The 23,756-nt window shown below is 31.4% G+C and overlaps 4 protein-coding genes across 9 annotated transcripts in view; 2 read left to right on the top strand and 2 right to left on the bottom strand.

Moving 5' to 3' along the window:
* The window catches only part of LOC113399535 (cytochrome c oxidase subunit 4 isoform 1, mitochondrial), a 181,350-nt gene that overhangs the window by 120,868 nt on the left and 36,726 nt on the right, over window positions 1-23,756 (top strand). Inside the window, exons 1-6 of one of the 3 annotated variants that reach the window (XM_026638683.2) lie at window positions 8,042-8,158; window positions 9,652-9,739; window positions 10,178-10,291; window positions 10,587-10,779; window positions 11,420-11,556; window positions 12,133-12,240. In XM_026638683.2, the coding sequence (XP_026494468.1) occupies window positions 9,656-9,739; window positions 10,178-10,291; window positions 10,587-10,779; window positions 11,420-11,553 (525 nt within the window). In that variant the 5' untranslated portion in view covers window positions 8,042-8,158; window positions 9,652-9,655 and the 3' untranslated portion in view covers window positions 11,554-11,556; window positions 12,133-12,240. Of the gene's footprint in view, window positions 1-8,041; window positions 8,159-9,651; window positions 9,740-10,177; window positions 10,292-10,586; window positions 10,780-11,419; window positions 11,557-12,132; window positions 12,241-23,756 lie in introns of those variants that run through there. The other 2 variants (XM_064218930.1, XM_064218929.1) reach the window with 2 other exon arrangements.
* On the bottom strand, window positions 1,437-3,063 carry LOC113399523 (cytochrome c oxidase subunit 4 isoform 1, mitochondrial-like). Its single transcript, XM_026638667.2, has 4 exons — window positions 2,821-3,063; window positions 2,533-2,725; window positions 2,055-2,185; window positions 1,437-1,543 (listed from the first exon to the last, which is right to left on the bottom strand). The coding sequence occupies exons 1-4, from the start codon at window positions 3,010-3,012 to the stop codon at window positions 1,541-1,543; spliced, it is 519 nt and encodes a 172-aa protein (XP_026494452.2). The 5' UTR covers window positions 3,013-3,063; the 3' UTR covers window positions 1,437-1,540.
* Window positions 4,657-7,901, top strand: LOC113399538 (uncharacterized). The gene is made up of 7 exons (XM_026638686.2): window positions 4,657-5,252; window positions 5,326-5,476; window positions 5,799-6,087; window positions 6,157-6,251; window positions 6,335-6,398; window positions 6,785-6,931; window positions 7,044-7,901. The coding sequence occupies exons 1-7, from the start codon at window positions 4,661-4,663 to the stop codon at window positions 7,899-7,901; spliced, it is 2,196 nt and encodes a 731-aa protein (XP_026494471.2). The 5' UTR covers window positions 4,657-4,660.
* The window catches only part of LOC113399525 (uncharacterized protein), a 463,929-nt gene continuing 457,721 nt past the window's right edge, over window positions 17,549-23,756 (bottom strand). For 3 of the 4 annotated variants that reach the window (XM_064218926.1, XM_064218925.1, XM_026638668.2), the window contains exons 7-18: window positions 23,219-23,321; window positions 22,715-22,836; window positions 21,457-21,710; window positions 20,981-21,131; window positions 20,628-20,771; window positions 20,363-20,503; window positions 19,881-19,972; window positions 19,308-19,428; window positions 18,995-19,068; window positions 18,734-18,894; window positions 18,248-18,447; window positions 17,549-17,934 (exon numbers count right to left, since the gene is read on the bottom strand). In XM_064218926.1, the coding sequence (XP_064074996.1) occupies window positions 17,785-17,934; window positions 18,248-18,447; window positions 18,734-18,894; window positions 18,995-19,068; window positions 19,308-19,428; window positions 19,881-19,972; window positions 20,363-20,503; window positions 20,628-20,771; window positions 20,981-21,131; window positions 21,457-21,710; window positions 22,715-22,836; window positions 23,219-23,321 (1,713 nt within the window). In that variant the 3' untranslated portion in view covers window positions 17,549-17,784. The remainder of the gene's footprint in view (window positions 17,935-18,247; window positions 18,448-18,733; window positions 18,895-18,994; window positions 19,069-19,307; window positions 19,429-19,880; window positions 19,973-20,362; window positions 20,504-20,627; window positions 20,772-20,980; window positions 21,132-21,456; window positions 21,711-22,714; window positions 22,837-23,218; window positions 23,322-23,756) is intronic. The other variant, XM_064218927.1, reaches the window with a different exon arrangement.

Genomic DNA, 23,756 nt, shown 5'->3' with positions numbered 1-23,756 from the left:
GATACATCAAAGCTTTGTACAAGTAGAAATAAATAACATAGTAAGCAGGCATAATTTGGCTATCACTCAAGAGCGACGAGAAGATTAATAATTTTATTTAAAGTATCGTTTTGAGCAAATAACATTATATGTATTTCAATTTGCCTACTACATTTTATTCTGGAATGTGAATTTTTTTCGATCAATCGAATTTATTCAAAATTCTGATTCAAGATTTGACCCACACATACACTACATAGCTGAAATTCAATAAACGCTAGTAAAAAATAAGAACCTCGAAATTATTATTTTTTGAACAAATATTAAAAAATAAAAAAAATCTTGTGCTATTGTATCTTCTTCAGTTAAGTTTTTATGTATTTTTTGAGTGTTTCTGGTCGCTAAACTTTGGTGACGTTTGGAAGAAAATGAAGGTTATAAGAAAATTTATAGCGGACACAAAAAAATATCGTCACGCAAGGAAACTTTCTATAATATAGAATATTAATAAGGTATTCAGTTCACTGTCTCTATTAGGTGTCTTAATTGCTTCGATGATCTAGCGGCTAGCAATCGCAGATACCAAGGCCTCGGGATCAAACCCCAATCTGCTTGAAATAATGTATTGTTTTGTTATTGGCTCTTGGTCCTGCGCCTGAACTGCTTCCAGTCATTTCAAATTTCCCATCGGATTATGAGAGTAAGGGAATAGAAAGTGCATCTATGTTTGAGAATGGTTACCGTGGCCGGAACCGGCAGAACGATGAGGAACGATGATATAATTATGTCTCGTCTCTTATTAAAACACATTTTAGTTAGGTTGTTATCAATAAACCCCGATGTGTTCATGCCCTTAACTTAGAAAATGCTAGTAATATTTAAGCACGAAATCTAAGTCAGTACAAATACAAAATAAATTATAGAATCATAAAATATATTTGGTTGAAGTTCCAGACACCAATAGAACGCAAGCGGAACCAGTTCCAACGTGACAAATTGTGTAGCCTATTCAAATACAGGTTACAGTGGACTGTAGTGCATTAATTATATTTATTCCATACATATAAAAATATATGAATTATTGCTATATTTTTTTAAAACTATTTGTATCGTGATGTTACTACATAAAATGTATAGTACTTACATCAATTACCACTCATACCTTACTAACCCATTCAATACTAGAATCAAGTCATATTAAATAAAGTCTATTTATCGCTTCTGCATCAATTGTGCAGACATTTTTTTAAATTATCGTTACAACAAAAAATATAAATACTTTATACAATTATGAGTTAACACGATTCGTGTATGCTCCATACAACAATACATTGGTGAAATAGTCCGTGGCCTTTTTCAGAATTAAATTAAAATTTAATTTTTCAACAACATGTAAATTAAAATAAAATATCTAGTCTTTATGTTAACTAAGATTCAATTTATTAAAATAAAAATAATTTATAAGACATTAAATAAAACACTTTATTCCTCATTAACAAAAAAAATGTTACTTTGACAAACATTGTTCAGAAACATAAATAAAATACATCTTCATACCGCATCACTGAAACAGTAAGAAAGAGGTTTATATAGAAAACCATTTCTAATAGAAAATGGGTAGATGACAAAGAATAAAATAATTTAAATTTGGTTACTGAACAACCAAGATTTTTATGTCTTCTTCTAGATTCTAATTATTAGAAGATTTGATTGCATAATTTTTTGGAGGACAGAATTTTAGAGGTTTATAGAAATCTTTTAGTATCATAAGAACTGCGTCCTTCTGTGACCACTTTTCAAAGTAAGAATTTATTTTATGTTATCTATAATGTCATAATGTTGTAACGGTCATATTCACATCTCAAGATATAGGTATGTAGTTTGGTGAATATATAATATACGCTTGAGTAATTATGGATGAACTGTTTGGAAATCGATGATTAGGTACTCAATTATGTTGGCCTTTATGCTGACACTACCCTATTGAATAAATGTGTAAAATAAAAAAAATATAAGCTATAAAAATATATGTCCTACATGAAGAGTTCTGGAATTATTATGCGATTTTTCTTTACCTTCCATCGATCGTTGTCATAGTCCCACATAGAGGAGATACCGTCTATAGGATTGACACGTAGCTCCAGCATCCTACGTAGCTGTGCTTTCTGTGACGCCTTAGAGAACGAGCTGGGTAGTGGCTCGAATACTAATTCAAGAAAAAATATTTAAATAATGATCAATAATAATCATACACCCAATTGTATTTTACAAAATGGTGTCGATTGTGTTTTAGGTAGAATATATATATAATATATATATATAGCCAGTAAATTATATTCTACGTATTGAATAATCTCGTAGAAATCTAAACTTTAAGTTATTTTTCTACATGTTGTATATGTATATTTTATGCATATAAAACAAAATCAATTAAGGACCATATTAGATTTGAGAGTGTGTTGTCGCTGATAACTTTAGACAAAAAAAATATATCTGTATTTATTGGGCTCTCCAGAAGTAATTGTAATAGAATTAGACAAAGATTTAAAATACCATAGTAATGACAGAACATAGACGCCCAGAAAGCAAAGGACGTGCATATGAAGACCCAGCCCATGATAAATTTCCATTGTCCCGTCGGAGCCTTGAATTCTGCGAACGTCTGGCAGAATGAGGCACGGTACAATTCTTTCTTCTCTTCACAACATAACAGTCGCCAGTCACCTCTCTCTTTTTCTCTTAAAGCCTAGAAAAAGATGGAAGTTATTGATAGTTTGAATCAAAATAAATTATGACGACACACTTAATGTTTCCTTCTTAGCAGAAAAATCTTCAACTTACACAAATGTCTCTTGTATTTTCTTTAAAGCGGATCGCTGGAAATGGAAACAGAGCATCATCTTTGTAGTTAGCAGAACCATTAATGCCGTGGCCCACGACATCCCTGCATCCTATTCTCCAGTAACCGTACACAGTTCTGATGAATTGTGACTTTGGTTTAAAGATCAATGGAGATTTAACGATTGGAAACATTTTTTGATATTTTCGGTGTTTTTTGGAGCATGGGACTTATCAGACGTTTATTGACAGGGTATAATTTTAATTTACTCTTTTGCAATGAAACAATAAAGGTGACATTATAAATATATCAAAAGAGGTGTTTCATAATTAAATTAATATTGTACACCGACACCGATTTGATCGCTAGAAATATTGTTTAAATAAATTTATTGAGGTTGATTCTAATCTGGAAGCTGATTTTATAGTATAATAGGTATAAGTAGAAATAATAAACAGTTTCGTATTCTATGAGAGGTGAGTTAATAAACAATCTCGATCGAGTATGGAGCACCAGCAACGGCACCAAGAAGTAAGAACATACCTAAATTATTGCAACGTTCAATATTTGCTCACACTTCATTGAAAAAATAATTAAGCGAAAAGATATTTTAATTTTGATTTATTTGTAAGCTTATGAAATGAAATATAATGAAATATAATGTTTCACTTTTAGATCCGGATTCATTTCTGATAAAACAATACGGAGCTCTATACTAATAATATTTACTAGTCTATTTTAGAACGTTAAAAGAAATAACCAAACAGTTGTCTTAAGATTGAAGTAATTCGTGTATCATAAGTTTATGTTCATTTCCATTTTTGTCTGCTATATTTAATGCTGTTATATTGACTTCCATTTCAATAAGTTTAATTGTTTGGAAATGTTATTCAATCCTTACTTTTTTTTTTTTACAACTATTGTAATCATCATATATTTTATATCATCACATTAATTAATTCTTATCTACAAAATCATTTAAAGTGAGGTTGTTAATTTTATGAAGAAATTTATCTATAAATAATGCTGAATCGGAATTATTATCAATTTGTTTTTCAGATGAAATTTCTATGTTTTCTTTCATTATTTTAACCACTTTCTTATTTGATTCAGATGAAGGCATAGCTGTCAATTCGGATAAATTTGTAGTACCAGCTATTTCTTTTACTTTAGTAAGTTTATGTTGTAAATCATTTTCTATGGTTGAGTTAATATTTTGAAATAAGTCTTTATGTAGAGAAAATAAATAATTTTCAATAATATGATATTTAACTGAATCAATATTATTTATCATTAGATTAGAATCTTTTGTTTCTTTATTCATTTCTTTACACAGTTTGGCAATCATTTTATAAATTTGATTATTTATTTTGAAAATATTATTTAATTTATAAAATTGAGCTAGCATGTCTTGAGTATCTTCGGAATTTTGATATATGCTCCTAAGCCCTAAACTAGAAAATAGTTTATTAGTTATTTTTTGGATATTTTCATTTGTTTCATCATTAAAGCGTAGATTTTTCTTCAAAATATAATTGCTTTCAATAATTCCAAATAAAAGGAATGTAGTTGCACCTTTTAGAATTTTTGTATACATTTATACTCCCTTGATATATGTGGCGTAATATTTATTATTTATTACTTAGCAGCACTCACTATTCAATAAAGTTACCAATAAAATAGTAACTTTGAACATCGTTTACGACATTCTGAATTTATTCGAAATTGGTTTGAAAAATAAAACACTATTTCAATGACGATGATTTATTACTGAAGTAATAACATTCTATACATGTAAGAACTAAAGAGAAAATCTTAAAAAAATTAATTACATTGGTTCATATGGTTTCTGTTAATATGATAATTTTCAGCTTTATAGTCTTAGAATTACCTGATTTGAGTCATAACCTTGTAGAACTAGAAGGCGAAAATCACAAGAAAGTTGTAACAGATACCATTATTCATCACACAATCAACAATCTTTTTAGAACACTTAAACTAAATAAAGTCAGTAAACAGGCAAGTCTTAACGAGTATGATACTTTACACCAATATTTTACAACATTGACGTTGCAAGATTATGAATACCTAAACGAAATTATAAAACTTACAAGAGTAAGTAATAAAAATGAAGAAGATAGTTTAATTGCAATCATAAATAATGTGCTTGAAGAAGACAATTCGAAAACTCTACAAAACGAAATAGAAATTAATAAAGATTCAAACGTGGCAAACTTTATAGAATTATTTCTAAGCAACCTTCAACAATTGAAAAAAGAATTGAACGTTGATAAAGATTATGTTAACATAAATGCAGATGTTTTAGAACTTTTGAAAGATCCAAAAATAAAATTGATGAATGTATCAAATATTGATTCCAGATTGCATAAGTCTAAAGAGAATGACATTATTTCTAGTGATAATGAGTTCTGGGGTAAACTAAGGACATTTAAAATTATATATATTTTTTAAAATTTCTATAATAACTTACTTATTTTATTCTTTAGAACCAAGTGGACGTAGAATATTTAAAGGTGAAAGGACGAAGATAAAATACTTCCCTTTCATGGCAACGATTCAGATATTCAATAACTTTCAGTGTGCGGGATCTATCATTAAATCTGATCTTATTATAACAGCTGCTTCGTGTTTACAAATGTAAGCTCCTTAGAAATTGTACTTCATAAATATAAATTAGCAGTTTCTCACAGACAAAGATATTATGTAGTATGGTGATCCGGTGTGAAAGGTCGGTCGTAGTCAGCCTCTCTAACTACTAGAGATATATTATTACTGGATAATTTCCAGCAACAAATAATGCTATTATATAGTGTAGTGGTTCGATGTGCAAGGCCGTCGTCATGTAGTCAGCGCTCAGTAAGAGACATCGTAGTAGATACTACGTTTTAAAATTGTTCGCATACCTACATATAATATATGGTATATACATTTATTTATCTCTAAATTATTTTTACTTTAGAGCATGGAACAACCGCTTCTTCCGAGAAAATCCTGCTTTTCTCTCAGTTCGTGTTGGCAGCAGTTTTTACAATGGAGGCGGAGAAGTTATTCCCATTCTCGAAATTTACTTTTATCCTGGATACAACCCAAAGACCTTAAAAGACAATTTATGCCTACTGCGTCTTACCAGGCATTTGAAATTTAGACAACGACAAAAAAATATCAAGAAAATCGACTTTGACAGAAATGAGTTTAAACTTCCTTTGAATACTCCAGGAATTACAGTTGTTGGTTGGGGCGCGAAAGAGGTTTGCTATACGTATAATACAAATAAAAAATATAGGAATACATGTTTCCTTACATTTTATTAATTACAGCACAGCTCAATCATTGGCAATCCCTGGAAGAATAAATTGTCCGAAGCTGTTCTTGATTTTTATCCACTGAGAGAATGCCAAGAGGTTTATTCAAGGTTTGCTTACAAATAAATGACTTAAGAAAGACTCAGCATTTGATAAAATATTTAATTGCCTATATATATTTTTTAAATTGCAGACAATACGTGACTAAGAATAATTTCTGTGCTGGATTCTTTTCAAGGGGTGGAGGAGCATGCAATGTTTGTGTTAATTTTGTCATTTCTTTAAAAATTGACCTTTTTGCATTAACATTTTACCGTGTTTATTTATCACATTCGTTTTTATAATAAATGTAGGTCTTATTATTCCTACCTTAGAATTCAATGATTGATGATAAATAAATTTATTCTATACTTTCGTGTAAATATATATACAATTGTTTAGATATAATTTATTATTATTTTATAAATGAGGTGAAATTATTTCTTTTATCAATACAAAAGCGTCTACGCAACTGCAATAGACATACATGAAATCCAAAACAAAATATTTAACTGGTTATGTTTGTTTTGTTTATTTTACGAATTAAACGAAAACTTTACTATTTTTAAATTATTACTTATATCTCCAAACAATTTGTTTTAAGCGGGATGTTGGAGGTCCAGGTATATTATATGGAAAATTACTTGGTGTCATAAGTTTTGGTTCCCCAGTTTGTGGCATGCCTGATGCTCCAACCGTCTTCACAAAATTAGGCTACTATAGTGATTGGATTGAGGATATAATGGAACAGGTAAAAATGTTTAAATAAATTGAATAAGTTTTAAGTCTTCAAACAATAATTTTAATTATATTAAAATCGCACATAAATTACTGCTATAAACTTTACATATTTTTGTTTGCAGTATGTCCCAGTGTTTAAAAAGCGAACAACTCTGAAGCCCACACATGACCCTCACAAAGGCCCTATTAGATATATACCACCAAAACCGACCACTTTCAAAATACCACCGATAACTGGAAAAATAATGACTCCTATACCAATTTCGCAAATCGATAGTCAACTTAGAATAATTGATGAAAATGTTTTTAAAGATTTCCTCGCTGTCATGTTTAATAGTAAAGAAATAAAAGAATATAAGGATATTTTAAAAGACGATGAAAATGTTTTAAAAGACTATGTTGCTTATGATAAAGATATTGTTGAAACAGTTGCGGATACAATATATTCTGTCACCGAATCTCAGAACATAGTGGAACCTCATACATCAGTTTTAGATGGTTCAGTAGATAGCGAAAGTGGTAAAAACAATATTGACACTGCATATACAGTTATGGGTCTAGAAAAAAATCTTTATAAAGACGATTTTGGTGAGGAGGTGTCGAAAATAATCGATAATGTAGACTTAGAAAAAATTGTAAAAGAAGAAGTTATGGTTCCATTAAAGAAAGAAAAAAGTCCAAAAAGTAAATCTGATTATGAAATCAAAGGAGCGAAAAAAATTGTAGTATCAGACGATGAAAATAATATTAATGTTAAAATTATATCTAATGATAAAACCAAAAATAAAAAAGTCGAAGGTATGAGTATTCCAACTAATATTTTTGAAGATTTAACAAGGGCTCAAGAGGATGTGAATGATGTTTTACCAGAAAGTGTTTTATATGAATTATTATCTGAAGTGATCAGAGATGAAGTTGGAAATATAAATATTAAATCTTGTATGTGTTTTATTATAAAAATATTGTTGATTAATGGGTAAATTCGTAACTAGTTATTTATTTAATTATTCTTTATTATATTAAGCATTTTATTGCAAATGAAGTCCATAATTTTTATTTTTATTTTCAAATTGTATGAGAACATTTTGTAAAATTATGAATTTATACTCAAAGCGTGAAAAAAACGCAACTTTTTACATTATCTATGCGCATTGCGCAAATTTTATGTTGAGTATTGACTTTTTTCACTAGAGGTCGCCGTTTTTTACAGTGTAGGGTGGTGTAGCGACAATATAAGGTAAATATCATTTTAGAAGAAAGTCAAGAAATAAGTCGCCTTAAAAATAAGTTATTACCGTGTTATAATTTTCCTGTATTTATATATTTAATAATACTAAAATTGGCTTAAGCGGTAAGTAAAAAAGTTAATATATGAACATGTCATCGCAATTCTAAATTCAAAATAAACCTATTAAGAACCTATTTTGTTTTAATCTTGTTAGATTTTATTCAATTAATTAATACTTTGTTGCTATAAATAGTATTTTCGTACAAATTATTACCGTTAAGCAATTTTTTTCTAGTTATGTAACTGAGGATCGATAGACATAACCTATAGTATTATCAGTATTTTTATCATAATATCTATATTCCCGTCTAAAACCACCTGAACGTTAAAAAATGGCAGAGTATTTGCCTTATTTATATAATATAATAAACATATTATAAAATGTAATAATACTAGTGAAAACATCCATATTAAATTAAATACACATTTAGTATCAAGGAAATATATTAGGGAGAAATATTAATGAAGGCTCTCATATACTTATAAAAATATGATATAAATTTTATAATAAATACTTGAGGCAAGAGTATCAACTATGTATTTATTTTCAAACTTCATTATTTACAAAGCCTTTTTAATATATTCAATTTTTTTTTCTAATGTAATATTATAAGTAAATAAATACTATGAATGGATTTAATTTATAATTAAATACAAATTGTAATCCTTTACAAAAACACTCACAATTTTCATTCTTGAAATATGTAGAAGTAATTGTAAGATGTAATTTTCAGATTATAATTATTAATTGTCAGATTAGATTACCTTAAAACTCGCTTATAACCAAACTCCTTTCATTGGTAAGGGAAACCTAACTACCTAAAAGTTCTATTATACAGAAATAGAATATTAAAAAAAAAATCAGGACTATTTTAAAAATTTGAATACTATAATATTGGTTTAACTGCTTTATTAAATTTGATATAAGTAGGCAGAACAACAAATAGCTCAAATGTAGTGTTCACCGTCATCTATAACATTGGTACTGTAAGAAATATTAATTATCTTTTATATTGTCAATGAATCAATTAATATATGGTCCTTGTGCCTGAAATAAAACTGTAACACAACAATACTATGCATTGGCCTATGTACAATATGTGATAAGTAAGGGCTTGCACAACGCCCTACCATTAAGTAAAAATGCTTAGCTTAGTGATAACATAACAGATGGTTACTATTATATGTTAAATTACATTTATAATTTATGTCAAGTCTGCATTCAGCATATGTACATCATAAAAATATCCCGAATCAATGTAGTTCATTCTATCTAAGTAGGTATTGTTCAGACATAATTACACAATTACTTGAAACATACCTCTATTATGTATTCATATAAGATAAGAAAATGCTGATTGAGATTTGATCATATTCTAATAGTTTTATAATGAATAATATATAATTAGAATTTATGTCTAATAAAAGTATGTTTCTTACAGAATTATGGCAAATCTCCTGTTGCGCCGTGCGCTGTTAGATGCAGTCCGAGTACCAATTGGGGCCCGGGCTTCCAGTGAACTTGCCAAGGTAAGTCAGATTTTTATTGCTATTTTTTAATTTAAATAAGTATTTATATTATTGTTTCAATTAAATTTCCAATGATATTTTAATGAAAATAAGTTGATGTTATATTAAAAATATCATTTAAATCTACACAACTCTAATATAAAAAATACTAATTTCATTTATCACTATTATAATATACTTGCAAAGTTATGCACCATAATATATTCTTTGTATGTTATGGATCTAGTTCTAAATCGAAACATATTTTTTACCAAGTAGACTATACCTAAGCACTTTTGAATTAAATAATTAAATAGAATATAAAGCTACCACCAGTTTTGTAACCAAGTAACCCAGTAGTATTTTTCGCAATTGAAGGAAAAAGTTAACTCTATACTAAATTTAAAGCTCTTTATGGGAGTCAATGGATACTAACTCAGTATGATTGTATTGTCCTAGGTTGGCAATCGGGAGTGGGTAGGCTATGGTTTCAACGGTCAACCCAACTATGTAGACAGGCCTGACTTCCCCCTACCCGCCGTCAGGTTCCGTGCCGACACACCCGACATTAAGGTAATATATTTCAATATCTTTTTAGACTAAAATAAAAATTTATAAAGTCTAACATCATTACATAACAATGATTATAAATATATATTAAGGATTAATTATTTTCTATTCTACAAGCTTTTTTTAATTTCTTATTAATTTGAAAGTATATCAATGAATATGAATATGAATATATAAGTTGAATTTCTCCACAAGTGTGACAGAGCAGAGAATTTTTTTTGAACATGCATTTGCAGGTCGAAATTTCATCTCTATGTTAATAATATTTGTATTTATACATGTTTGAAAACAATCTCAGGTTCTCCGTGAAAAGGAAAAGGGTGATTGGCGCAAGTTGACCCTGGAAGAGAAGAAAGCCCTCTACCGCGCTTCCTTCTGCCAGACTTTCGCCGAATTCCAGGCACCCACTGGAGAATGGAAGGGAGCTGTTGGCTGGGCGCTTTGCATTGCTTCCCTTTCAGTCTGGATCTACATGGCAATGAAGTTGTTCGGTAAAAAGACATTATTAGTGTTCACCTTTTAACATAGAATGTAAGGTCGGTTCACTAACTCTTAAAATGTTAACTATGCCAAAAATCACATTCATATATTCACATATGACATTTCACACTAGTGTTCCACGGTGACTTTCGAGTTTCTTCATACAGAATACATTTTTAACCCGCAGTAGCTTTTCATTTGAAAATCAATAATTGTAATGTTTCTATATTCTATTTACTCTGTGTGAATTTATTTATCGAACATAAAACCTTAAATGTTTAAATTCTAAGAGAAATCTTGGTGAGGTCCTCATTGAATAGGCTAAATTGCTATAAATAATAAATAAAAGTAGTAGCTCCTTGAAATGACTTGTTTAGATTGTCAAGTGATTTGATAATATGAATCAACTTTGATTGTGGGTTGAAAACAGGCACCAATTAATTTTCATGTGGGTAATTTGTTTTTATAAGCCATCCCTCGAAACATTGCGATGAAAGAAACATCTCATAATAAAAATCAACCACATGTGTATTCATCTGTGCACTCTGGTGCTGTGTGGTATGAGAGGTCCGTCCCCAACAGTGGGTCATTTCCAGATTGCTGCTTACTTACTATGATAATCTGTGATGTAACTATGATTATTACTTCCAGTATACAGCCCTCTGCCTGCTTCCTTCGATGATGAGCACCAGAAGGCACAGCTGAAGCGTATGTTGGACTTGAAGGTGAACCCCGTCGATGGATTATCGTCCAAGTGGGACTACGAAAACAACCGCTGGAAGTAAACTGTGAGTTGTTTCTCTTATTCAAATAATAATAATAATTTTTTATACAGCCGTTATGGTCCAGTTGTTAAAGGATATTTCTGCTCCGTGGTAAAGTAAAACGTGCCTGTGTGCAAATGAGTGAAGTAGCGTGTTGAAGTAAATTCCAAACCTTCTCAAAAAAGGAGTGAGGAGACCTTAGCCCAGCAGTGGGTCTCTAAAAGTATCTTGATTCCTTTCTTTATTTTTACAAGTTAACTAGCCAGCTTCTTACAGGTGAAATTAGAACAGATTTTATTTAATTACACTTTGCCGAAAAATAAAATTATGAATCCGATCCATAATAAGTTATCATTATTAGTAATTATTATTACTAAGTAACTTCAAGTGTTCAATTAAATTGTCATAGGTGTCTGTATATCACGGAACAAATGACTGGACTGATTGTAATGACTTTTTGGGTGGTTAAGATTCGATCCGGTAGATGGCGCTGTAAAAGAGTTTAAATTTTTTTTATTTAATAATAGCAATCTTTTGCCCGTATGAAGTTGTGACAGGCAGGTATGGTACTAAATACTAAATAAATTATTTTGTTTACAGGTATAACCGTCTGGTGCTTGGCAACGGGGCTGGCTAGCGGTAGAGTAGACAATGTTATATAAGTAAATAAATCTGTAAGATATAAAAATAAAATCGTGATTCCAATCAGTTGTACTTTTTTATTTCGATATGCATTTTTGTACACGACTGTACTTATTTATATTTAATGGGTAAAAACTAATGTTTTAATCATTGAAAAGGTTATTTAAGCAATAGACATTATAGTAATTTAAATGATAATCATTTGTTTTACTGTTAAGTTTTTATTTGAACTAAACAATATTTTTTAATTAAGTAAAATAAATAAAAGCTTTTATCCTACGGCACGAGGGCACTATAACATCTATACTTTATGATACTATGAAACCAAAAGGTCCTTTTTAGGGTTCCATACGTCTGTCACCAGGCTGTATCCCATGAACCGTGATAGTCGACTCTTGAAATTTTCAAAGCTAATCTGTTGCCGCTCTTCGTGCGCGAGTCGAGCGATTCCTACTCACATTGATTGAAACCAAATGTCAAATCAAAAAGAAAATTTATGTGACAGTTTTTCTCTACTGAACTATAATGGTCATTTCGCACGTGACATTAGCGAAATAATCTGAGCCTTTTTGGCACAAATAAAAGTCAAAAAAATAAATAATGGTCATTAACGTAGATATATATGTACTGGGCACTAGATATACCGATCCGACCACTCGGTTCGATTGACCTGAATTGCAGACTTCAACTGGTATCAGTGCGGCTTGACCATTCATTTCTGGGTGCGAACGTGGCGACGCTAAATCTAAATTCAGTATCAAAGTATGAACCTGGACTTAAATAACGATTGGGTAGTCAAGTAAGTAAAATGACTTGTTGTTAAAGTGATGAAAATACCTAATTTATTATTAATTTTTAAGATTCAGTAGACTTTATTTTGTATAGGTCAAATCTATAGGGACGGTATATTATTGTTACACTACGTTGAATGAAAAGCGTAAGCGCCATGTAAACAGCCGCTAACGACGCTTAGGTCGCTGTATGTTTGAATAGTTCGACCAGAAGACATAATGAAGATGTATCGCTGCAGAGAACATTAGTTCTGACCCTTACCATTATTTCAACATGTTTTAGTTCTAAGAAATTCAATTTTAATTTTCATCTAAGTATACATATTTAAATATTTAAAATTCTGGGTTATAGGATAAATAAAACGAAATATTGGAACAATTTTTTATAAAACAACATTTTAACATAAATAAACAACATATCCATCCACTGAGCATTTAAAATACATATTTAATATGTAACTATATAATGAATTGGTATATTATACAATTCTTTACATTAATGGAGTTTAAAATTTAATTTAGACATTCATATTAGAAATAATATTAAATTATTTCAATAACATGCAAAGTAGAAATTAGGGGCAGATCTGTTGACATTATTTTAAAACATAGTTCATGAAGATTTTTGAAAATGGAACAGAGCAATACAGTCGGCCCCTAAATATTACATCGGTATAATGGTCTAAGTTGTTTATACACGTTTTATTAATCGTCTTTTTTAATTCAAATACTACGCACGTATGTATTTTTGAATTTAGAATATATTATCTGTTTATGTTTCTCTGTGAGTTTTTTATTGATTTTCATTTTATGCTCGAAATAAAAGTATTATATCAGTTTTTATATTAACGTAAATGTTTCGGTGTATTGTGTGTGTATACATTTTAAAATACAATTTAATTTTAAAATATTTATTGTTGTTTACACTTGTTTTAATGGCAGTTATATTATTATTTTTCAAAAAAATCTACTGAATGTTTTTATAACGATTCATAAATAAGTGAAATAAGTTTGAATTAATAATTATAAAAACTAAAATGTATATTAATATTTCCTCTAAAAAGGGAGGTGACTAGAGTTTTGGATTAGACATTAATATCACAAAAAATATTCGTATAATTCTAATAGTTCAAGATTAATGAAATCGTTGATGTTGTAATTTTTTCGGTGAACAAATCATATTACAAACAGTAAAAAAATGTACAAGAAAATTAAAGCGCACAAAGATGGAATTATCCCAATAAGGGACCTCTTCCAGTCAACCTTAGAGACAGACTGAGAGCAAAATTATGTAAATAATAATTTCAACATAACTTATATTATTTCAAACTTTGTGATATTGAAATGAAAACAGGCAAGAAAGCTATAAACAGTGAACTTCCTTCTACTTTTCTTATTTATTTCTTGAATATCTATCTGTCTTAATATGATTACTAGTAACATTGATATTTCAAAAATTAGTTTTTCTTACGATTTATCTACACTAGCAACATTTAATGTTTTTTTATTGTTCTATGAAATATAGTGTAATATGTATATTCGGCTTCAAAAAAAATTTGTACAAAGATAAATTTGTGATTAGAAAGTTACTATTTTGACGCGATATGTTAAACCAACTTATATATTTTTAGTATTTTATTTATTTTTGCTACAGTTCCCAATATTTGAAAATATTTTGTAATTATGAACCATTCTATAACATAACTTGGGACACTTACTAATTAGTAAAAGACTAATATATCTCTAATATATAAAAGGCGTTAAGTAGCTAGGTGGACACATGACTTGATTTCAATAGGAATGGATATACCCAGATTTCAATATGTCGGCCTTTTTTAGAGTTCTAACGCTTGATAATATTTATCTTTTCGTCTGAACCAGGTTTAATATTTACAATGAATTATCAGTTATAACAAATCAATGTTTTGACAGAGTAAAAACATAAAAACAAGTTTGTATTTTCGTATTCTCGTAGTCCACAGAAAATCCAATGAACTTCTGTGGGGCTATTACGGTTAGTTATAGCAACTGTTGCTATCAATAATATTTGTTACGGATTTTGTCAAAATATGTAAAATTTGAATATTTGTTATATTTAAAAATACGTTACATAAATAATTAAATATAATACAAAACGTATTTCACAATTACCGAATCAATTCGAAGTGAAATTGCATCGAATCCCGTGACGGTTAAAACTTCAAGGCCGAATATCAGTAAAACATTCTATGTAGTGTCTCAAAACGAAGCGAACGATTCTGACGTAAGAAACTCTCTTCGCCTTTTTCTCCTTTTTTGCTTTTCGATCTTCTAGAATGACTCGTGCAAGTAAATGCACAAGTAATTTCCATCATATTGGATTCTAGGAGAATTTCATTTTGCAAATTTTGTCACAATCGAGTTAGAAATGCTAATATGAATTTTAATAAGTGAAAGGTAGGGTCAGTTATGAGAAACATTAATTCCTCCATCTTTTTTACTTGAACATAAATGATTACCATAGTGCCTTTATGATAGCATTTATACTTATAACTTATCAGCAGCGTATAAAAGAAGAACTAACGACGCCATTTTGAAATATCAGTCCTAACTATCGTTGAACGAATATTTTATCTGAAAGAATTAGGATTTTGAATTTTTTTACTACTCATTTAAGGAGAAATCTTGTTTGTAAGCGATGTTTCGTTTAACAAGAAGTGCAGAATATTATGCACAGTATTTTTACTCTATCTATGGCAAAAACAGCTTAATGGCAACACCAATTTCGATGACAGCGACGCTCATCGGATAAGTTTTTTGGCTTTTATTCATCGCGTCATTATTTAATGGAAGTTTCCACGTGAAACTTATGTCTTCTCATTTGTAATAATATAATTTGAATTATGATCATCTTTCGTACAAATTTCATTGAAACTGACTACAGAAATATTCTGACAATCAACATTAACTTATGCCTTGGGGACAACAATTCTAATTGTACATAATAATATATTAAAGCTACATATCTTTTACGATGACATTGAAAGCGACATAGAAATATAAAGATAAAGGTGATTGTTACTTTAACACTAAAATATAGATTTATTTATTCCTTATAATATAATCATAAGAAAATTTCACTGGAGATAAACCCCGATTATAGTCTGTGAACAATTTTCTGTTACAATAAAATAATGATTATAGGATCTAGATTGTTCTTATTACAAATAATTATATTCTTTTGTAAAGCAATACATCCCCTATAGCTTATTGCAACCACAAGAATGTTAAAGAAATAAACAATTTTGACATAATAAAATTGGATATAGTAGTTAAGTGTTATAAAGTTATATCAATCAAGAACTGTTTGTAATGCATACTATGTATATTAGAGCTATTAGCCTTTATTTTATCTTTTTTCCTTTTTCGATTGAAATAGGCTAAGTAACCTACTGGTCATTTTTATTAAACATTGATCAAATTTAAAAGACAAAATGAAAATGGAATAATTTCATTAAATTTTAATAAACAAATCTAATTTCAAACAGTCCCTGGGAAAAACTTTTAACATGAATAGGTATGACATCCAAAGAGGTTACCGATGTTAGATCTATTAGCCCACTGCTGGCAACACTTAGTTAAAATTGTTCACACTCTATTCCCAAACACATTTATTATATCTAATAATACATTAAGGTTTTTAAAAAGTGACACATTTTGTTTTTATATCTCTTTGTCTAGTTTCAACTACCTAGTAAAATGTATTTAGGCTAACATATCGAATTCATTTATTGAATTCTTTTAAAATGCACCATTATATCAATTTAAATAATCTACATCTTCACTATGGAATATATTTCGTAAACTTGGTAAATACTTTACTTGGTGCGATGACAATATATGTATTCTATTCATTATCTGTACTCTTGATTTTATGAACGCATTTTTTTCAAAGTTGTCGATTGACATACCAGAACAAAAGTTTGATACCTCCGTATTTCGCACGTGACATTGGCGAAATAATCTGTGCCCTCTCAGCACAATACAAATAAAAGCCAAAAAAAAAATACCTCCGTATTGGCAGTATAAATCGATGTCAGTTGAAAATTTTAAATACCCATCGATAATAATAAATTTAATTGTTTTATTTAATGGTCTCTTCTAATATTATCTCTGTTAACAGTCCAATGTTCTGATATTGTTATTTATCATTTTATTTCTAATAAAACACGATAAACAATGAATTTGGAAAACAGATAACGTTTTACTTCTAACATATAAATCTAAAGTAGATTTACTGTTTATGATATATATATTTATAATTAGTGGTTAACTATAATCCATCACAATGATAACATACACATATATCTACTAGTTTTGATATTAATAATTTCGAGACATTTAGAATAAATTTCTTTGAATTTTTCACGAGTGTTTTTATTTTTTATTCTAATATCAACTCACATAAGCTTTAATGTACAATTTCAATTCTGTGTCGATTAATTTTGAATTGCGCATAGCAACACCGTTGTTTTAATAAACAGTTTATTTTATAGCAGTGTTATTTATTGAAAGCATTTCAATTTAAATGCGTAAGTGCAATGTTGCTATATTTAATGTTTTGGCGCGAAAATCTTTTACTTCTGACACTTATTGTTTCAAATATTTTGCATATTCGAATTTCAAATATAATTTATTAAAATATGAAAAGCACTTTCGATTTTATTAGCTCCTAAGTATTTATTTTACGCTGTGACCACTTTGATGTGTCTTCAAATAAATAACTGGACCTAAAATATCTTTTGTTGTTCTAGGGGTTTCTCTACCCCTCCAGATTCCACTAGTCCCGGAAAGGGAATAGTCCTCCCACTCCGCCCGCGTCCCAGTCCGCTACTTCTACTGGCCCGAAGCATTCGTCGAAGAATTGTTCCATTGTTTTATGAACGTGGAGAGAAGAACGCTCGAAGTTGTGGCCCTCATCAGGATAGACCTTAAACACATCATCAGTCACTAATAAACCTACATTTTATTTAAACACACTGAGATACATGTTATATAAATAAATTATATATTTTAAAATAAATTCTATCCATAAAATCCGAACAAACAAAACAAAGGTAAAAAAAAATTAGTATTTATCTGGGATCGGTGTCACGGTTTATTAAATATCTATTAAATAAAACTTGATATCTGCTTTTAACATTTAACATAAATTCAAGGATCCAATTGCTCGACAAGCTATTAAAAATATCAGAACCCATGAATATAATAACATTTATATTTTGAATATGTACGTGTGTCACCTGGTGCGTGTAGAGCGCCTGCGCGCGGATAAGCGCGCGCGCGAGGGCGAGCGCGTGGTGCGGCGGCGCGCGCAGGTCGGCCGTGGCGTGCACCAGCAGCAGGCGGCGCGGCGGCAGGTTGCCCGCACGCCGCCACACGGCCAGCGCCGCGCCGCCCGAGCCGCCGCCCGGCCCGCTGTATCGCTCCGTCCAGTAGGAGTCTGTGTGGAATTAATCTTTTGTTGAAAGATGTGGCATTACTTTTTTATTCAAGTTATTTTGCTACTACCAGCCAGATGCTTTTTATCGGAGATACTTTGGTTATTATCCCCTACGCGTCTACACTGCTGGGTCGGTGGCTAAACACCTGGCAGATCCTTAACGTGAATTATGCATGTCACGTTACCCCGGATTCGAGCCCGATATTGCTAGTAGCACCCACGTTCGTTCTGCCCAGTGGTGTGTCTCTGCTCATTATGAATGCCTTACGAGGCACAGGCGACTCACTATGATGCCGCAAGTCCGCCAGCGGTGCCAGCAGCGCGAGGCAGCGCGTGAGGTTGCGTGCGTCGCCGGCTGCCAGCGCCAGCACGGCGCCCGCGCCCAGCCCGCGTCCCCACGAGCCCACTCGAGACCCGTCCACCATCTTCAAGTTGTCCCGGAGATATCTGCAATTACGAAAATATGTAGATTAAATATGTCTAAGATTCAACATTTGGATTTAAAAAGTAAATTAAGTAGAATTAATTTAAATTTTAGTATACTTACGATAAAACTGCTATTTGGTCTTCGACATCAACCGACAGTAATCTCTGATATATTTCGGTTCTGAGCTCTTCGCCCTGAAACAATTATTCAATTCAATTATTCTGTAGTATAAACATAATGATGAAACATATATATGAAACAAACATCTACAGACAGAGTGAGAGTTCTAATAGTGGTTCTATTTTTCACCGGATGTTCCGAATCCATCCGAGTGCATTCCGAAAATGTTATTATAAATGTTTTAAATATTGAAGATTTGTTGTATATCAATATATTCTGCTATCAATAAATAAAAAAAATAGTTAGTAGTTACCTGCCCCCCAGAGCCTCTGGCATCAATTTCCGCAACAATGAAATTCCTCGCCGTAGCCAAGTACCAGCCCCAGTCTGGGCGCCACCGTTCAGTTACTAGCTGACCGCCTGGTTCTGCTGATCTAAATATATATATTACTAATTTTAAATTCGATTGCTGATATCTGTATCATAATGGCATCTGCAACTTTTATAAAACCGATTTACCGTTCTATTTTTATTTGTTTAACATTTGAAAAACGTACGTCAAAACAGACTCAGTCTCACTCGAATGGTAACATTATACTATGAATATTGAATCTACGATCTAAGATTAGGATCCTAGTGCTTTTTTTTTGGTTCACATAAATGCTGTGAAAGATGAACACTGGAGATGACTTTAATCCGAAGTTACCTGTGTCACCGAGATGTTAAAATGTCTAATATTATTTATATTCGTGGATATGTTTCGTGTTTTTACAGGTTTTGTTTACTTCCTACAGACAAAGTCCATTGCGTTTTATAAATAAATTGTAAGGAAATGTTGGTCAACAAAATTAATAATGTTGTTGGAAAACAATAGCTTATAACTCACACATGTAAAACTAATGGCAGTGGTAGGTCGTCAGTCTCTCTTAGTCCTGGCGGCAGCAAGAGACGCACGCGAGCTTCTCTGTGCGCTTGCACCTGGGTGGTAGATAATATTTTTTACTTTCATTTAATTTCGTAGATTTGGAAAAATACTAAACTGTCAATACCTGGCATTTTACTTTTTGATTCGCCAGAACTTGTCATTCACAACGGATTTCAGTGTTTTTGTTATTTTTTATTAATAAAATTATTCAACAACATCGGGTTGTAAAACGTATGAAGGTTTGATCGTCTTACTCAGTAAGCTGAATAAATAAGTTAAGTTACATTAGTCTTACTGTCCACCGAGTCAAGAAATATCACAAATGCCTAAGTTTTTAATAGGTCATACAAAAAACTGTGAAGTGATCGTAATGGTCTATATTTTGTCTACAAAGGTAATATATTTTTTTATTAAAATTATATTTATAGGTTTGTGTTAATTACCTCGACTCTGAAGACCTTGGACTGCGGCGCGGCAAGCGCGGCGAACTTACTGCGCAGCGACGCGCCGTCCCAAAGGACCGCGCGCCGCGCCCCGCCCGCCGTGCACACGAACGTGGCCGGTGCGCCCGGGCCCAGGCACTCCTGTGCACGCCGCCAGGTGTTAAAATACATTGCAAAGATGCAGTATGAAGCTATGGCGTATGGATTAATCGTAACTGGTGATGGCGTTTAACTATCACTAAATATTTGTAAACAAGCATATTACCTGGACAAAATAGGAGAAATTCTTGCTGAATATGACACGATTGTACAGACAGACAGTTGGAAGGGAATCATTCTCATCAGCGACGTGCGGCAACACCGTCGACGTTGGCCACGCGGGCAACGCTGATGTCGCATTGTCGTACTCCTAGAAATGTTATCATAAATCATTACATTACTTTTTTTTTTCCTTTAAATGTCTGTAATTACTCTCCGAAATATTTTAACCCCTTTGTCATAATATTTGTCAAATTTTTTCAGTCTTTTATTTTCTACTACTCAGATTTCGTTTGATAATAATGGAAAGGAAAATCGCTGATCACGATCTAAAACATTAATTTGAAATGATATACTGACCACTTCTTCAGTGCTAGGCTCCACGGTGCTGTCAGGTACGATGCCGGGGCAAGTGAGGCAGGATGGTGGTGGTGGCCAGCCATCTACGGGCACCGACACCCTGTAAACGTGTCTCTCACCCGCTTTTTCTGGAGCTGTTCCGATTACATACCTAAATAAAAATGTTCAATGATTTTTTTTTCTGAATTTTCCTTTACGTTTAGAGGTCTATAGATGATGCGGACTGCACAAAGTTCTATTATCAATTAAGAAAGTGGATGTGAAAATAGGGTTCAGGATCGGGTTTTACAATCTTGAGGTAACTCATGCAAGCAGCTACTTTATACTATAATATAATAATATTATTTTAAGTTTTTGCTAATACTTCCAAAAAACAAAGGCTTTTGAATCATCATTGAATTAATATTGGGTAGATTGTTTATAAAAGTCCAAATTCGGTTTCAATTATATGATAGGATTTAGATTGCTTCACTTACAATAGTCTTCTTCTCTCGTCCCATCCAACTAATTGCGTTATTTCAAAGTTCCCTTGTGTGATAGTGGTTCGGGTATCCTGGGTTAGATGAACAGCGTGTCTCCAAATTCCACCTTGGTCAGTTATGGGCGCAGTTGTGAATACACCACTCCTTCCACCAACTAGAGCGCCTCCCCCACACCACCCGCAATCTTCTTCAACTGGATCAGATCCTAAACCTGACCAGCGCGTACCATCTGATTCATCTCGGTATATCTAAAAATTTAAATTGTAATAAGCATCTTATTAGTATAGTTTTAATATTATTTTTGGTTTGTATACAATTAGCCAAAGAGTTTGGGAGTCTGTTTGTAAAGAATGTTGATCACGAATATATATTTTTTTTAAATATATGGGCGATATGGGCGGTGAGGATAACATTACAACTAGTTGATAATATTTCAAGAATTGCTAATGTTATTTCATATTAATAAGGGATTAATGTAATAAACTTTAAGACTGTAATATATCCGAGCAAAAGTAGTTCGTTAGGTATTTTCTTACTCATTATTAATAATGTTAACATGTATCACGTGGATATATCTTTATTTGCCAAAATAAGGAAATCGTACAATATGTCTTAAATAACACGTCGAAAATTTTGTTGCTTTTTGGTAAAAATGTTAATTCATGATTAAACAAAAATGTTTTAAAAGTTCATTGACAATTTATCAAGTGTTTCTATAGTAGATGAAACTTAGGAATCAGAAGAGAAATTTGCTATCTAGTGAAGTGGAAAATAAAATAAGACGACCGCGACCTCGCTGTCGCTTCATTTGATTTATTTTCGCGACGTCGAGAAGATTCATTAATTTTATCTAACGTTTTTGTAAATTTTATCAAAAGAAAATGTAATGTATTCAACATTATGGTTCGAATTTATTATTTGTGATATGAACAAATGGAGATGTCCAAGGATCGCTGAACGCCTGTCATACAAAATACAGGGAGAGACTGGATCAAGATGAAAATAGAGAACGACAAATGGAAAGAGTTAAGAGAAGTTATTCATTACATTATAATAAATATGTATAGTCTTTGGTAGAGAGAGTTTCGAGATAGAATATTGTAGAATTGGATATTCATACAGCAGTCGTTGCACCATTTTACAGCAGCTCATTAAATCATGTGCCATAATTCTAGGATTATGAATCTAGTTAAAATTGATAAAAATGGAATTGATTGGATGAAAAACATCAATCAAAGTAAATCTTACTTACATCCTGACAATTATATTGAACTGCGTTACAAATGCTGATGATCGAGACGTTCTGTGGTCGGTTTAGCAGTAGGACAGCTATCTGGCGCTCCGATATCCAGCTCGACCAGCGCACGTACCAACCTGGAGTAAAATTGAGACTGAGGATTAGCTACTTCGTGTAGTTTTCAAATTGTTCCGTGCTTGATTAGAATAAGTTTTTCAAATCGGACTGATAAATTCTAAAATTTTTTGAGCACAGAATAACTTAGGTGCTTTTTATTGGTTTTTGAAGCGTAAATAATCGCTTAATATTTACGGTGTTCTATCCTTTGTATCATATCAACTCTTTAACGATAAAAATACAGGAATTTAATAGTAATGCACACGGCATTCCAATATTCATGCTACAAGGTAAAACATTTTGCGGCACATGTGTTTCAAACGTTATACAATCATATTTAAATTGGATCCAGAGTCAGAAATTAAGGTTGCAAATAAATCAATCAATCAAATATGTACATACTGCTGTCAACCGGTGTATTAAACTGTATGGCGTGCGGGAATAGGAATTTGGGTGTTTTGATACTGACGACGTATAGAGTGACCACCGGATTGTTCGTGTTCATCTGAAAATCATACACAATACATTTAAAACTCATATCATAGTCATGTGATATCTTCAGTTATGGAAACAAAAGTGGAAACTTGCATAATCTATATAACCATATGAGCAGAAGGCTCCACTCCTAGTACGAAGGTTCGGGGCTTATTCCACATAAATGTAAGTAGTTTATTCATGTGTCTGAATTTTTTTCGACACACGCATTTTTCTTACGATGTATTCTTTACCGTCGAGAATACGTTTTAAACATAAATAAAATGAAACCAAAGCGAATTTATTTTTGTTATAATATCTTCACAAGTCTGCTGTCAGGTTGCCGTTGTTATACACTATTTTTTTATAATTTTAATTAATTTATTTTAATGTGCCTGCATTTAATTGGCAGGCATCATAGCATCACAATCTGAAGGTTTGCAATTGATGTCGAAAAGTTTGTCTC

Source organism: Vanessa tameamea, chromosome 25 (assembly GCF_037043105.1).
Source record: "Vanessa tameamea isolate UH-Manoa-2023 chromosome 25, ilVanTame1 primary haplotype, whole genome shotgun sequence".
NCBI classification, from domain to species: domain Eukaryota; kingdom Metazoa; phylum Arthropoda; class Insecta; order Lepidoptera; family Nymphalidae; genus Vanessa; species Vanessa tameamea.
Note: the sequence above shows the minus strand (reverse complement) of the source record. Positions and strands in the feature narration are given on the sequence as shown.

Coding starts and splice junctions, on each gene's coding strand:
- LOC113399523 (XM_026638667.2), bottom strand. CDS start 3,012: ATGTTTCCAATCGTTAAATCTCCATTGATCTTTAAACCAAAGTCACAA. Junction 2,726..2,820: donor AAAATACAAGAGACATTTGT/GTAAGTTGAAGA, acceptor ATCTTTTTCTAG/GCTTTAAGAGAAAAAGAGAG. Junction 2,186..2,532: donor TATGTTCTGTCATTACTATG/GTATTTTAAATC, acceptor TTCTTGAATTAG/TATTCGAGCCACTACCCAGC.
- LOC113399538 (XM_026638686.2), top strand. CDS start 4,661: ATGGTTTCTGTTAATATGATAATTTTCAGCTTTATAGTCTTAGAATTA. Junction 6,399..6,784: donor GGGGTGGAGGAGCATGCAAT/GTTTGTGTTAAT, acceptor ATTTGTTTTAAG/CGGGATGTTGGAGGTCCAGG. Junction 6,932..7,043: donor TTGAGGATATAATGGAACAG/GTAAAAATGTTT, acceptor TTTTGTTTGCAG/TATGTCCCAGTGTTTAAAAA.